Source organism: Pelmatolapia mariae, linkage group LG10_11, assembly GCF_036321145.2.
Source record: "Pelmatolapia mariae isolate MD_Pm_ZW linkage group LG10_11, Pm_UMD_F_2, whole genome shotgun sequence".
Classification (NCBI taxonomy): Eukaryota; Metazoa; Chordata; class Actinopteri; order Cichliformes; family Cichlidae; genus Pelmatolapia; species Pelmatolapia mariae.
Window position 1 is genome coordinate 39730417 of NC_086236.1, and position 16739 is coordinate 39747155.

A 16739-nucleotide genomic window follows, 5' to 3' on the forward strand; every position below is an offset into this window, starting at 1 on the left:
GATGGCGTGTGGTGCAGTTATAGTTAAGTAAGGCTTCTAATCTCCAGCAGCTTCTGTGGAGCTGTTCATTGACCATCAGCTGACTGGAATTGTTCTAGTAGGTGTTTGAGTAGGAGAACTATACGAGCTCTGTGTCTGATGAATTCAGCTGAGCTGATGATATGTCACTGTTCTTACCTCAATCTGAAGCAAGGCCTCCTCTCTCTGACGGAGCACCTCCACGTCCTCCTCACTGATCTCAGACAGGAAAGCCTGACCTCCTCCCTCTGAGCCTGCTCCAAACAGTGGACCCTCCTCTGTCTGCTCACTGGATGGAGTCTGGGGACTCTGTGAGAGCAAAGACATTTGCTTTCATTAGATTTAAAAGGTATAGCAGTAACAGCAAAAATTCAGACAGTGAGCAGTTACTTTGTCTGTTGCCTGGGAATACAAGTGCTCGGGTTTTTGATTAAGTAGCAGCAACTTATTATCACATCAACTACCAGTTACTGCTGTCTTTTATCTCTCATCTTAAAATTCATGGACAATCCAACTCTGAGCTTGATGGGTTTTTTTAGTGATATGTGTCAGAATGAAATATAACAACAGCAGTGAAAATATATTTTTGACTAAGCATTTTACACATTTCAAATGTGTAATTAGCACCATTAACATAGCCTCTTAAATTTTTTACTTTTCTATTATTATAATGTAATTTCAATTTATCTTGTCTTGGCTTCATTCACTTTTTGCTAAATGATCTTATTACTTCAAAATTATTATTTCATTTGATATTTTGTAAGCAAAAATTAATTATATTTAGCTAAACATTATTACCCTCTATCGGCCCCAACCACTCTCAGCAGATAGCTGCTCTTCCTGAACCTGGTTTGGCTGGAGGTTTCTTCCTGTTAAAAGGGAGATTTTCTTCCCACTGTCAGCAAGTGCTTGCTCATAGAGGGAAACGAGATTGCTATGGTTTTCTCTCTATTATTGCAGTACAATATAACAATATAAAACACCTTAAAGTGATTGTTATTGTGATTTAGTGCTGTATAAATATAAATGCACTGACAAATAAAATTGATTAATTAATGTTACGTTTATGTACCTATTTATTATATAACCTACTTTAAGCTAACCATTAAATCAATTTCTTTTAGCAAACCTCCAGCTGTACATTTGGCTCCCTAGTTTTCCTGTTCTTAAATCAGCAGCTACAAGTGCATCAGTGCAGATTTTTTCTGTAGTTTGAATTTCAAGTTTGCATTTTGCTCTTTGTGTACATCACAGAAACTGTATAAGCAGTGTTTTGCATCAAAGGTTTATTCAATTCAATTCAATTTTATTTTATTTATATAATGCCAAATCACAACATCAGTCGCTTCAGGGCGCTTTATATTGTAAGGCAGACCCTACAGTAATACATACAGAGAAAATCCCAACAATCATACAACCCCATATGAGCAAGCACTTTGGCAACAGCGGGAAGGAAAAACTCCCTTTTAACAGGAAGAAACCTCCGGCAGCACCAGGCTCAGGGAGGGGCGGGGCCATCTGCTGCGACTGGTTGGGGTGAGAGAAGGAAGACAGGATAAAGACATGCTGTGGAAGAGAGCCAGAGATTAATAACAATGCAGAGAGGTCTATTGACTAAGGACTTTAATACTAATACATATACTACAAATACAAATACTACGACATATATATGTATATGAATCACAAAAGTCTCCAATCTTCTACTATAACTTCTGTTATAGTTGATAGTTGTCAGACTTGATCAGAGTAACAGTTGTAGCCATTTTTATGTTTTTTCAGATTGACCTTCTGGTTAAAACCATGAATTTGTTTTGGTACAAATTTGTTAACATTTCTGTTACGAGCATGTGGTGTAGCCATTATCAGTATATACTGTGTGTTAGTGGAGATCGTGAATGTTGAGGCTACATGTGGTACATGCACACATTTTGTTTCATGTGCAAGCAAAAGCATAAGGGAAGAGGAGAGACACGGAGAGAGGTCTGCTTACTCTTTTGCATTGCTAATGTGTTTCACCTTTATGTGGTTGAGTGCACAGCTAATTCATGGTAGAGGGACCAGTGTGGGTCAGAGCACAGGAACCAACTCAGGCTTAGTCACAGCACTCTGTCTACTGGCCATGTTGTGACTCACCATTCCTTAGCACACTCTGGGTGTTCACTCCTCCACATACATACATAACACCCCAGAATATATTAGTACATTACATGGATGGAAAGGGACTCTCAAGACAATCATTCTGACACATTATTGCACAAGTTCACACACTGGTTCACACAGCTCCCTGCTGTTGATTCCGGTCATCTATGATGTTCATTGAAGATGTGTGTGGGAAACAGTCAATAACATTTGCATTGGTTTGAAAAGTGTTTTTCTGCATGTATATGGATGACGTTCCAAACGTCAGGGTACCTCTCATCACTTCCTGTCTACTAACGTCTTCTACTTCATGTACAGCAGAGAAGTCAGAATATTGTTGTTATGGTTACATAAAATAATATTTGACCAGTTGTTTCTTCCATAATATATGCACTGATTAGAGAGCTTCCTGCTATGCATTGAATGTAGTTTAAGTTGTGTAATGTATTATACAGTTTGCCGCCTCCATAGCCCTTTATCTCTAAAGCTTGCAGTATAATAGACCTTAGTTATAGGCCTTCAGGGAGGCATAAAACATTAATACATGTGAGTCATCTCTCTGTTTGGGCAAAAAAATAAGATGGCTTTTTAGAGGGTGTGTGTAGTAACAATGGTTCTTTGCAGAATACTGTTCAACCAGTTCAAACTGCAAGTCATTCTCCTTTCAGCTTAACAGAAAAGCATGTTTGAGACCTTCAAACACCCTGGTGGATATTGAGTGAGAAAGAGAGCTGCTTCCTCTTAGCTATACGTGATACACCTACATGTCATTGTAGTTTCTCCCCAATTACCCAAACAATTTGCCGCAGTAGAAAAATATTCACAACAAAAGATTCTTTTAACTTACTTCACAAGATAATGTTCACACTAATTTTACAAACTTGTACAAGTTTGTCAAATTTGAAGCTTGTACTTTTATAAAATGGAATTACAAGAAGCTAAATGCTAATGCTAGGCTATATCAGAAATTAATGTCCCAAGAACTAAGCTCCCAAAACGCTGATTCTGTTCATCTAGATGTACCGTTTTCAGTGGGAGAAATGTTTAGTTACTCATTCAAGTGTCTTACCTGGATGATTGAGCATGCAATCAATTGTACACTATACTTTATCCACTTAGTGTAAAAGATTGTTTTTTTGCAGCTGTCTTTTTCATTCTATATTATTAGGGGTGAGGTACACCCTGAATAGGTCACCAGCCTATCTCAGGGTCAACACTAGAATACCAGTAAAACCTAAAAAGAAACTCAAATATGTCTAGAACCCAAACAATAACATCAGCCAGCTAACTTAGCAAAGTACACAAAAAATATGGAAATTTAATTCTCTCTAAAAACTGTTGGATATATTGCCCAGGGAAAGAATGGATCTGATTTGATGATATTTTTAGATCAAAGATAGATTTCAAAAAGAAACGTTGCTTTCCTTATTTTGAATGTTGATCCAACCATGGTGATCTCCCTTGCAGTATTGAGGGTTGTACAATGAAGAAAGATTAATGGGTTAAGTGTGCTACGTCAAGCACAAAGTCAGAGTGTTTTGGGCCACAAACATTTCTCTCTTATTACCTCGCTAAATCACCACGGTAACGTATGCTGAAAACTTGACTTTTGGTTTGAAATTTGCTAAAAGTGTTTCGACTGATTTTTTATTTACATGTTTTAAGTGCAGTAGAGATTTGCTCTTGTATTAATGTGTTGTTACCTTACTAATGTCACGTCCAGCTGTAAAGTGACAGCAGTGCAAACCGCATCACATTGTCACTTGAATCCACATGAACTCCACTGATGATGCAGAAAAGGTAAAAATGTTTTTAAACTTGGTTCAAAGTTTGTTTTATACTGCTGCAGTTAACAGAATACAGAACACGTACCAAGAATACCTCTTCAACCAATAAAATGAATTTCACTTTGATCGGTGACAAAATAAACTAATTTCCACATCTCCTTTATCAGCGTATGGCATGGTATGCATTACTGTTTAAATGCATCCAGTTTAAGGTGTCACAGCTCTAATGTGTGGCTGTCACCTTAGAAATAACTCAGTGTTTAAATAATTAACTGGAATTTAAATATTTATTTTCTGTTCTTCGCACTAAATCCCCAAATTAATGATTTTCTGCAGCATTAAATACTTGTGTTTTTTGCAGCAATGTTGAATTTTATTTTCTTTGCTTATCCAATTCATGGTCACGGAGGGGCTGAAAACAAGTCCAGCTGCTGGGCCGAGAGGTAGTGTACACCCTGGTAAGTCCTTTAAGCCTGTGATGCCAGTGTATTACATTTACTGTTATTTTTCTAATGTTCTTCATAGCTTCATAACTGTTTTTTATGCAGAAGAAGAGTCATATGGCACGTGATCCGCCCCTTTGGGCCTGAACAGAGTCTGAAGCACAAAGCCTGACTTAACCATCAAAACTGATAAACGCTGTCATACCTGTTACCTCTGACTGGGGTTTTAGGTTTTGTCAATCCAGCTAATGCAAATAAAGCTTGGCTGTGTTGAGCTTCCAATGTAGTATTCCCCTCATGTCAGTTAACAAGCTGAAAGCTAATAACACACATAACGCACAATAAACTACCATAAGAAACGAGAGGACATCTGACAAATATTTTATTATTAACTTCTCACATGACAAGTAGGTTTTGAACCTGAATAAACAGGTTTCGACATTATTACATAATGTTTAACATGTTAGTAGTTTTACTTGTATGAATATTTTAATGGGCTGTTTTGATTCACCAGCCTTCACATGTGAGAAAACATTAGGAAGGATTTCTAAAACTGGCATAATTGGGGGGGGGGGGGGAAGGATCACATATTTGAAGGTTAAAACTGGTGCAAATCACAATTGAGCTCTTCGCTTTGCCCTCGTTTGTGATACGAAGTCTGAAGGGCGAACAAAGAGTTTCTGTCTGGGGAGGTTTCTTAGATAAATCTGAGCATCCAGCATCTAAAATGATTATAACAGGTTCCCTTTAAAACACCACCGTTTGGGTTGAATATTTATATTTTATGCTTGGTAATTGTGTTTCTACAGCAAGTGCTGAACCAAACCTGAAGCACATGCGTAAAGTCACCTTGATAAATTTGCTGTTTTATTACTTGTGCACATGCAGCCATCTCATGCACAAAGGATATTCAATACATTTAACTTCATATGGTCTGGTTTCAGTAATCAGGGATAAGGAACTGTGCACAGGCAGGCTATGAGGAGTTACTTTAATATCTTCAACACAAGCTCCCATCTTTTGGCTCTCGCTGGGCCACATGGTGAAAATAAACTGTCACCGGTGACAAAATTAGAATCAGATGAAAGAAATTTCACAGCACACAAGAGCGGGATGTGATGAATGGAGTCCACTGTATTATAACAGAGTGGAAGAGACCAGACTGAGCTTCAAAGGAGCCCTTGTGAGAATGCAGCTGAGCGGAGAAATGCCATCTCATCATCCTACTTTGTTACGAATGACAGTGAAACAAAAGGAGCATTTTGCTCTCCGTATCAGCTCACCTTCTTCTTGTCTTTCTGTGCTGGAGGGAGCAGGGCCCTTGAGCGTTCCGCAATTTTCTGAAAGAGGAGCATATGAGGAGACAGGGTCAAGGACTCTCACAACAAGTAGCACAAATGTGACTTTGTATCTGCGGAACAGCATCTCTTTAGTTCTCTTTTTAGTAAAATTAAATGACCATAGCATCAATTTCAGGTGTCAAAGGAGTGCATTCAACATGTAAATACCTTCTGGAGATCCCCATATCGCTGCACAGACTCAGAGAGCTCAGTCTTTAGTCTGGTCAGTCGCAGACGGTCTTGCTGTGCAACAAAACAGAATTAGATTCATTTAGCTCAAATGTTGTTTAATCTACTGTTTATTCTTCAAACTAATATTCAGTGAGGGAGGAAAGGGAGCATAAAATACCCGTGAAGAGCCACTGATTATATCAGAGAGCTGTTTGATTAGTTGGCTTGTGCTGGTGATGACTTTGTTGGTTTGCTGCTGAGTGGAGTGCCTGGAAAAAAACATGGTGTGAAAGCAAAAAGAGAGTACATTTACTAAAGATTGAGAAGACATTAGATATGCCAATACTGTATTACTATAATAATCTATAACCAGAGAATGTGTATGTGTGTATATAAATCTATATTTGATTTTGAAAGTGCTACTACACCAATTTGATGGTTGTTAAGAAGGATTTTATTTTAAATACCTCTGCCAAATACGAATCACAACACATGTTTATCAGATAAGACGTCTGTGTAATATGTACAACAGGGAAGTGTCAGATAATCCAACACAGTCTCATTGTGGACTATTACTATTCTGCGTAGTGTCCACGTAAGGTCCTTTCTGGTCCAGGAAAAACAGGACTGTTCCATTTAGAACAGCTAGGACCCTAGTACTGCAAAAAGTCTTGTGTTTCTCTCGCTCTTTCTCAACAGTAAATACTGAATAATATATCTTACTGCAGATACATCCTTGTCTTGGAGTAGCCCAAGCTATGGATGGATGGATGCTCCTGCTGCCAGCTTTGAAAATTGTGACTTTAAATACCTAAACAAAGTATTTAAAGGCAGATATTCTTGAGGTAGAAGAAAACTTGTTTTCCCAAAAAAATTAATTACAACATTATATAAAAAAAGCTAACCCTTTTGACTAACTCTTCTGGGACTTTGAGCAACCTTACCCTCAGGTATGTGTGGGTTGAGATTACATTTGACCAGTGGAGAGACTGACTATTACCAGCAGTATGATAGAGGTGAAGAGTGTAAAAGCCAAATCTTCTCTGTTCTTTCATGTTTTTTCCTTTCAAGCCCCGCTGGGGTGTAAGGTTGAAAGTGCAGCCATATTCATAACTCTGCAGCACATCCGCTGGAAGGCCAGGTTAAGACAGTTATTAAATATCTAAGCTGTCAGGTCATCCTGGGCTTACACACACCCTGAACTTCCATCCTCCAAACCTGACACTATAACAGGCTGCCCCACAGAGATAGGGAGCTCCACAAACACACCTCTGTTGCAGCTACTCAAATATTGATCTACATAAAGCTGGTGGAAGAACGGGTGGACAAGCAGGTTCCAGTGGACTAGCCCGGAAGGAGCATGTCACTGTCTGTTGTGAGAAAAAACAAAGTGTCACGGGGGGACGTCTGAAAAACACCAGCTATTATCTGTGTGGAACAGGGTTAAAGACGGTTATAAAGCCATGGAAGTTAGAAGAGGTTGAAGTTAATTTTGCTGCTTAAAATAAAAGTTTTACTGTAAAGAAATAATTAAATTGGACTGCAGCCAATAACTTCTCCTGACCAAAGTCGTAATAGAGAAGAATTGTTTCTGTGCAGAAGTTTCATATTTATTATTTAATCAAGATTTAAGACTTTAACCTCTTAACACCTGTCCAATCACCAGTTAACCACTTAAGGGCAAGGTGCATTTTAGTCACATGGTAAAAAAACACAGTTTAAAGGAATTTTACATCCAGTAAAACTGGCCTTCTCTTTTCTCCTTATTTCCATGTATGCCAGACGATGTGTTTAGTACTAATACAAATACTACAAATACAAATGCTACGACATATGTATATGAATCACAAAAGTCTCCAATCTTCTACTATAACTTCTGTTATAGTTGATAGTTGTCAGACTTGATCAGAGTAACAGTTGTAGCCATTTTAATGTTTTTTCAGATTGACCTTCTGGTTAAAACCATGAATTCGTTTTAACTCGATGAGTTAAAGAAGTATATATATATATATATATATATATATATATATATATATATATATATATATATATATATATATATTAACCCAGCCAGAATTCTGGCTCCCACTGATTGGGATTACAATCAATCAATCAATGAATCAATTACAAATACTTCTGATTTCTCCTGATGTGTTTAAAGTATACCATAGTCAATAAGACCACCATTGGTAACACACATACGTTGAAATGAAATCTTGCAACTGCCTCAAGGTCCCCTACTCAAGATGGCACATGTACAGGCTCATTTTAAGTTTGCCAGTTAACATCTAAACAATTCATAGAATGCCTGGGAGAAAGTGCGTTCGTCAGATGAAATCAAAATCAACTACTTTGGTATCAACTGATCAAGTGTCAAATCAGTCACCTCCAGGCTCATTATACTGTAAGCTACAATAATCCAGTAAAAAACCCAACAGTCAGACAACGACCTGTGAGCAAGCACTTGGTAAATTGGGAATGAAAAACTAATTTTAACAGGAAGAAACCTTCAGCAGAGCCAGACCCGAGTCTGACCAGTTGGGGGTGAGGGGAGAAAGATGGGACAAAAATCAGTTCACAACTTTTATGTAATGTGCTTCTTTTGGATTTTTGGTTGATATTCTTTCTCCCCCCATTTAAATGAAACGACCATAAAAAATTACAGACTGTTCAGTTTTAAGTAACCAAACATACAAATTCACCATGTAATCAAATGATTTCCCCTCCTGTATAAAATCACAGATTTCTAAGTTTTGGTATTGATTTTTCTATATGATCAGCCATAACAGTAGGCTGCATGATTAGAATGCTTACACACACCAGACTCAGACAGAGTGCACACACACACACACATATACGCACATATAAAAAAAGATTAAGAAATGCTAAACTTCACCCTGATGCATCACCATTTAGCCATAAGGCAGCAAAAGACGTGAAGGATTAGTTTAAAATCACATCCAGCTAATGCTCTGTCATGTTAGCCACTAAGGTGACACAGCAGAGTTGTATGGCTGGTACATAAGGGATCTTAAGGAATGAGAAAAAATCTTTGCAGTTGTGTACTTTGCACTGTACATTCCCCAATGATTTTATACTGCACTTACATACAATACAAAACACATTTAAAAATGAGCAGCAACAGCAACATGACATGGAACCTGTATTCTTTCTTTAATTCTATCCTTAATTTCCTCTGTTAGAAATGTATAGTCCAAATCCAGTCATAAGAATTTGATCAGTTTTCAGCTGCTAAACAGTACTGTTCATGAAACTGGACATTACCCACTCTAACGCTAACCCCACTCACCATAGATATCAGTATATTGCCACTAAGAATCATGCCCTCAGTTGTTGCCTTTGCACATTGTACTAATATGCAAATGATGCTCAGTGCTGCTTCGTCCTGCTTAGCTTAGAAGTGCTTAGCTTCAATTGGAAAAAATATGTCCTTGAACATAAAGACATTCTCTAGATTTCAAATCATCTCCAAATCAAACCAGTGGATAATAATGTGCTCACTTTCTAGGTACATCTTGTACAAATTTGAGATGTCCTCCATCTCGAATGTAATGATGGTGTTTGGAAAAGTGCCTTCTGAGCCACATGATATTTACTAATTTCAGTACTGAATGCTGGTGCAAATTACCACCAAGACAGTGGGTGGCAATGCCATAGCTTTCCTAATCGGCTTTTAGAGTACATATACATCCCACTTCCAATCAGGTGAATGGTAAAGTCTGGTTCTAATTGCTGCAAATAGTATTATAATCAGTAAAATACAAAATATTACAATTAATCAATTTAACATCACAAGGCACAACTAATATATACATATGGTGTATATATTAGAGAGCTCTTTGTGCCAATAAGAAAAAAATATAAATAAATTAAAATCTCTGACAGAAGTAACAAATCTATCGCACAAGCTGTCAGAGTGTCAAGACAATCTCACTAGCAGAAAATCTGTCACACAAAGTAAAAAGTAATTTTGTGTGTGTGTCGCACTTGCTGAAGATTTTTATGTGGTGAAATACAGTGGTCTATGTCTTCCTATATCCTTGTGTTTATACATCTCATCGCATTAGAACATATACAGAAAAAGGACAAAAAAAGTTTGTTTTTTTAAGGTTAAATTGGGCAAGATGCTAAATTAGCATATTTAGCATGAGGCTAAACCAAATCTATAGCATAGATAGGTCAATGCTGACCTTTTTGTAAGTTACAGTGTGTGAAATTTCACCACTACATGTCAGTAGATTGCAGATTCCAACCAAATTACTTCTATTTTCTGACCCCTCCCAATTCAAGTAAATAATCCCAGCGACAGTGGCTGCCTTAAGACAATCATGCTTTAGTCAGCCAGGAATGATCAGAAACATTGAATTTAGACTGCACCCCACAACAGCAGTAGCTGACATGTTTCTACTACTACTACTAAAATGGATCCAGATCTTCCCCGGAGTTTTTCACCATCTGTAGAAGGCCACTTTTTACCTCAGTTCTCAATGACAGGTGAGAAATCTCCATGTCTATTTACTCTGGAAGAGTAAAACTTTGAGAAAGGAGTCTGATATAGGTTGATAAATCAATAAAGATCTACAAATCCTGAAATTTCCTTGCTTCTAAATATTCCACAGTCAACTGTTAACATATTTTTCAGACCATAAGGCGCACTGTCGATAAATGGGTCTGTTGTCATACATAAAGGCGCACCAGATTATAAGGTGCATTAAGCAAAACAAAGTCAGATAAGTCAAACTTTACTCAACTCATTTACTTGCTTCCTCTTCCATACCACTGATTCATTAATGTTGAATTCTCTCCAGCTACTCTATTCCCATGTTGTTGCAGTATATTAATGACTAACCTCGCATTGTGGATGAATTATCTCAGTTGTTCTCCTGACTGAAGTTTGGTCCGTTTACAGCATCCTGCCATGTGATTGCATTTGTCCCTAACCATCAGGAACCCTCACGTTAACTTTTATCGAATGGAAAAAAGTTAGCGTTCATCCTCCAGCTTCTCTGTGTTTATGTTATGCTAACATAGCTGTGTCGCTAGCGATCACGTAGCACATCATTATATACCAGCTAGCCCAACTTCAGTAACCCTACAAACATCACTGATGTTTAGTTTTCTGCCTTCATTTATGTTGGAAGTGATAGCAGAGCTGTACGTTTTAATTTTTTCAGAAATCTCTCAGTCAGAACATGCTATATCATGTTTAGATGGAAACAAGCGAGCTAACTTCCTGCTAACTTCTAACTCCGTTAAATTTAATAAATTCTGATTTCATGGATGCCTGGATGTTAAATTTAATTGTTACACCTGGTAAAGCAGCAACACTGATCATTTTATTAAAGATGAAAGAAGTTAGACAGTTTTAACTCTCAGTGATGCTGCAGTGTTCGTTTGACTTTGGGACCTGAATGGACGGAGTTTTGGACCCAGATTACTCTGCAAGGCTGCTGACTACGGTAGCCGTAATGCTCCGGCAATCCATCAAGCAGTGCAGCTTCCTAGCTTACCAAAGTCAGACTGAAACATTTTTTGACAGATTTTGAGGCACCGTGTACCACATAAAATCAGTTCAAGGTCAGTAAGCACAACCAGAATTCATACATAAGGCGCACTGTCAATTTTTGAGAAAATTAGATTTTAAGTGCGCCTTATAGTGCGGAAAATATGGTATATTATAAAAACATGGAAGTCATTGGGAACAACAGCCACTCAGACACAAAGTGGTAGGCATTTAAAATCATAGAGCAGAGTCAGCAGATACTAAGGCAGAGTTTGGCAATCTGATGGACAGGTATAGGATTGGCGGTTGCCAGGAGAACAGTACTTATCTGTCTGCATTGTGCCAGGTGTAAAGTTAGGTGGATGGGGGATTGTGTTGGGGGGTTGTTTTTCAGTTCCACTGAAAGGAACTCTTAATGCTTCAGCATAACAAGACATTTTAGACAATTTCTCGCTCCCAACTTTGTGCACTGGTGCACAAAGCATGGTCCATAAAAATCTGGATGAGTAGTGTGGGAAAACTTGTCTGGCCTGCTCAGAGTCCTGACATCAGCCTGAAAGGACACCTTTTGGATGAACTGGAGCAGAGATTGTGAACCAAGCCTTCTCATCCAACATCAGTGTCTGATGTCACAAATATGCTGCGAGAAGAATGGTCAAAGATTCCCCAGAACATACTACTAAACCTTGTGGAAATCCTTCCCAAAACAGTTGAAGCTATTATAGCTGCAAATAGTGGGCCGGCATCATATTAAATCCTGTGGATTAAGAATGAGATACCACTTGAGTTCATATACGCGATGGCACATGAGCAAGTACTTTTGGCAATATCTAAGTTTAGTAATTAATTAATAACTAACTATTACCTTAGGGTAAATGCAAAGCCATCTGAAAGGAAGCCTTTAGATGGCTTTGCCTTTTTCAGGTATCTTTGGCTGTTTATTTTCTGCATCTATTACATTTTAGTTTCATTCAGGCCTCAACAACAGTTTCAAAATATTTCTCTTGGCTTAATTATTTTCTTTCAACAAAACTTCTATGAAAGCCATTTTATTTTACTTCCTACTGAGACAGTACTCAAATAATCACTGGTAAGTCATATGTCTGGAGTTTCCTCCATACTGAGTGCAGACATAAACTCTGTTCACTGACTGGTAACTCAGTCAGGGGCCACTTTTTAATAGGAATTCATTTACAAGTCTGCCTTAAAAAGCCAATAAAGGGAATCCTTTAAAACTTGCAACCATCATCTAAAATATAGTCTGAGCTCTTCTGATGATCTCTAATGGATCATCCATGAGTCAGTAAAACCCTGCCCACCATCAACACGCTGTTACCAAACAATCAGAGCTCGCCCACTTCTGAGGACCCCAAGAGGACCTTTGCAGTATCGCTGCACAGTGATACATCTGCTAGTCACAGTCTTCCCTCACAACAAGCTTGAGAACTAAGCAGCCAAAAACAGCATGCAAAAGACTGGAGCCACTCACACTGTGAATTTCAATCAGTCACCTCAGTTGTGTGTTTCTCCTGCCTGGTTGGTGTTTCATATTCCTTTGAGGTCTGACTGACTAGTGAAGGAGAACTGAGGAGCCTGAGAGCAGCTGGCTGCAGGGGGAGGTGTGAGGAATGGAGGAGGATGAGTGTGGAGGACGCACGTGGTGGAGGAGTGGTGCTGTTCTCCGAGTGAAATCGTAGTTACAATGCTTTACAACAGAGCTTGACTGGGCTGTAACAAGGATTAAACCACTAACTGTATTTGTTTTTTACATTGACCTCCCACTGGCACAGATAACAATGCAGAACATTTGTACCAAGTCAGCATTCACTAAGTGGAGAGGTATGATATTGATTATGCTGCTGCGTTGTTTTCATTAAAAATCAGTGTATACAACCGTAACTCAGTGCTGTTTTTTTAATAACCCCATAGGATGCTTTAAAGGTTTAGCTTTTTTGTGCTTCCTTTTCTCTATTTTTAAAATGTTATGTACATCACTCAGGCCTATAATTCTGCATGCCATGGGAATGTAAAATAAGACCACCTTAACTTGGTGATTATTTTGAATGTATATAAGAAGAATAAATGTAACTTCCAGGTAGTAACACAGTTACCATGAGAGGAACTGTGGCGCTACGTGAGGACGTCACAAGTAGCAAAGAATGTATGTGAGGTAAGTGCGGACATGTACGAGGACAATGAGACAGTGGTAAGGTTTGCAGTAGGAGTGTGAGATGGGTCCAAAATGAGGGTGGGATTACAAAAGGATCACCTCTGAGGCCCTTCGCGTAGAGTAGGGAGCAAGTGGAAGAGCACCTGTATGAGTGGAAGTATACTCTGGAGAGTAAAGCAATGAAAGTTTCTCACATATTTGTCATTGAGAGGGAGACAGGTCAAAAGATGAAAATGCAAGGAGTAGAGATGGTGAAAGTAGATGAGTTTAAATACCTGGGGTCAACCATCTAAAACAATGCAAGAGGTTAAGAAGAGAATGCAGGCAGGATGGAGTGGGTGCAGGTGATTGTCAGAGGTAATTTGTGACAGGATAGCAGCAAGAGCGAAAGGCAAGATTTACAAGATGGTATGGTTTGAAGAGAGTAGCACTAACAAACAGGCAACAGCGCTGAAAGTGGAAGAAGATAACATTTTCATTTGGAGTGGCTAGGCTAGAGAAAATCTTTTTTAATCTTTTAAAGATTGTTTTTATTATGTGATAACTTGTTTTGCTGGCCATGATGAGTGTATGTAAACTTCTGACAGCAGCTGCAAGCTTTTATGTTTCAGGACTGATTGGCACCCTGATTTACATTATCTCACTGAGGCCTCTTCTGCAATAGCACACAACTAAAAGGTTAGGACCTCTTGTAATGTACTCATACATTAGTTAACTTTTTCAACATATTTCAATATATGAATGAATTTGAATACACCTAAAGAAATGACAACTTTCCCATCCCTTTAGTAAAATTCTAAATGACTGCTTTGCCATAATAGCTCTCCTGCTCTCAGTGCCACAGTGAATACTCTAGCTTATAGTAGCTTAAAAATAAAGTCTGTCTATAATCTTTTACATCCCTCGATTCATTTTCTGGATAAATGGCTAGATGGATGGATGGATGGCTATCAAGAGCTACTACACTAGCATGCTACCCTTCATAGCAACCACTAGTGTGTGGAGAGGTGAATGAGAATTATATTGTACAATGCTTTGTAGAGCTGCTAATGTTAAAAAAGCATTATAAGGACACGCAAATTATTTAATTCACTGAAGACTGCGAGGCAAAGATTTTGAAAGCTCCTCAGCATGCTGCTCTTCAGAGAGGTCAAGACTGAACATTTATGGTAGCACAGATTCAAAGAATGAGGTTTGCATATAGAATTAATTTAACTATTTTTCTTAAGCCTTTTGAATTCACAGTGCAATCTGGTAAGAAAAAAATAAATATAACTGTGGTTGTTTACAAGAAAACTCTGCAGGGTTCCGTTAACAGCATTCCTCCTTTAGAAAATGTTCCATGCCTTACATGCTGATTTCACATGCAGTGTCTATTCCAAATCACACTTGACATTTTATATTTACATTTGCAGAGATGTATTTCAAGTGCTTATTGAAACAGACTTTCAGTGAGTGTACCATAAAAGTACAGTTCAATTTACATATCATCACATACACACAAACACACACACAGAACTGCAGTTTTTGAAATCCATCTGACATTTAGATGTGCAGAAAGTACACCTACTGTTAGCAACACATGGCTATATGGTATGAGAGATGAACATTAACGTGGGTTTGAGAGGCAGAGTGGATGCTGGCTTGTTGTGTAAGAGTGGAGGAGTAATATGAGGTGCATCCACACACTGTTAATCTCAGCCTGAAAAGATGACCATCATGTTTTCCTTTCATTTTGCCCTGGCAGAGTATGATGAGTGGTGATTCCAGCTATTTGGTTGTTATGTGTGATATAGTTAAGCAGTTCCAGGTCTAAATAATTTTTCATTTCCTACCTAAAAACAAATGAGGATCAGGACAGAATGGAGGAAAAAAAAAGATATATATACACACACACATAAAAAAAATTAAATTCCCCACTCGCCTCTGTGGGCGGTCAATCCTTCAAGCTCGGGTCCTCTACCAGAGGCCTGGGAGCTTGAGGGTCCTGCGCAGTATCTTAGCTGTTCCTAGGACTGCGCTCTTCTGGACAGAGATCTCCGATGTTGTTCCCGGGATCTGCTGGAGCCACTCGCTTAGCTTGGGAGTCACCGCACCTAGTGCTCCGATTACCACTGGGACCACCGTCACCTTCACCCTCCACATCCTCTCGAGCTCTTCTCTGAGCCCTTGGTATTTCTCGAGCTTCTCGTGTTCCTTCTTCCTGATGTTGCTGTCATTCGGAACCGCTACATCGATCACTACGGCCGTCTTCTTCTGTTTGTCTACCACCACTATGTCCGGTTGGTTAGCCACCACCATTTTGTCCGTCTGTATCTGGAAGTCCCACAGGATCTTAGCTCGGTCATCCTCTATCACCCTTGGGGGCATCTCCCATTTTGACCTCGGGACTTCCAGGTTATATTCGGCACAGATGTTCCTGTACACTATGCCGGCCACTTGGTTATGGCGTTCCACGTATGCCTTGCCTGCTAGCATCTTGCACCCTGCTGTTATGTGCTGTATTGTCTCTGGGGCATCTTTACACAGCCTGCACCTGGGGTCTTGCCTGGTGTGATAGACCCCAGCCTCTATGGATCTTGTGCTCAATGCTTGTTCCTGTGCTGCCATGATTAGTGCCTCTGTGCTGTCTTTCAGTCCAGCTTTGTCGAGCCACTGGTAGGATTTCTGGATATCAGCCACCTCCTCTATCTGCCGGTGGTACATACCGTGCAGGGGCCTGTCCTTCCATGATGGTTCCTCGCCTTCCTCCTCGTTCTTGGGTTTCTGCTGCCTGAGGTATTCACTGAGTATGCTGTCAGTTGGGGCCATCTTTGTGATGTATTCGTGGATGTTCCTTGTCTCATCCTGGACTGTGGTGCTGACACTCACCAGTCCCCGGCCTCCTTCCTTCCGCTTAGCGTACAGCCTCAGGATGCTGGACTTGGGGTGAAACGCTCCATGCATGGTCAGGAGCTTTCTTGTCTTTATGTCAGTGGCTTCTATCTCCTCCTTTGGCCAGCCTATTACCCCAGCAGGGTACCTGATCACAGGTAGGGCGTAGGTGTTGATTGATATATATATATATATATATATATATATATATATATATATATATATATATATATATATATACATACATATATATATATATCGAGTCATAGGCCT

The 16739-nt window shown here is 39.1% G+C and overlaps 1 protein-coding gene across 4 annotated transcripts in view; it reads right to left on the reverse strand.

The window, feature by feature from the left end:
• tsnare1 (T-SNARE Domain Containing 1) overlaps positions 1 to 16739 on the reverse strand; it is a 242069-nt gene that overhangs the window by 103033 nt on the left and 122297 nt on the right. For all 4 annotated transcript variants that reach the window (XM_063487893.1, XM_063487894.1, XM_063487895.1 and 1 more), the window contains exons 5-8: positions 6077 to 6167; positions 5896 to 5970; positions 5671 to 5727; positions 178 to 327 (exon numbers count right to left, since the gene is read on the reverse strand). In XM_063487893.1, the coding sequence (XP_063343963.1) occupies positions 178 to 327; positions 5671 to 5727; positions 5896 to 5970; positions 6077 to 6167 (373 nt within the window). The remainder of the gene's footprint in view (positions 1 to 177; positions 328 to 5670; positions 5728 to 5895; positions 5971 to 6076; positions 6168 to 16739) is intronic.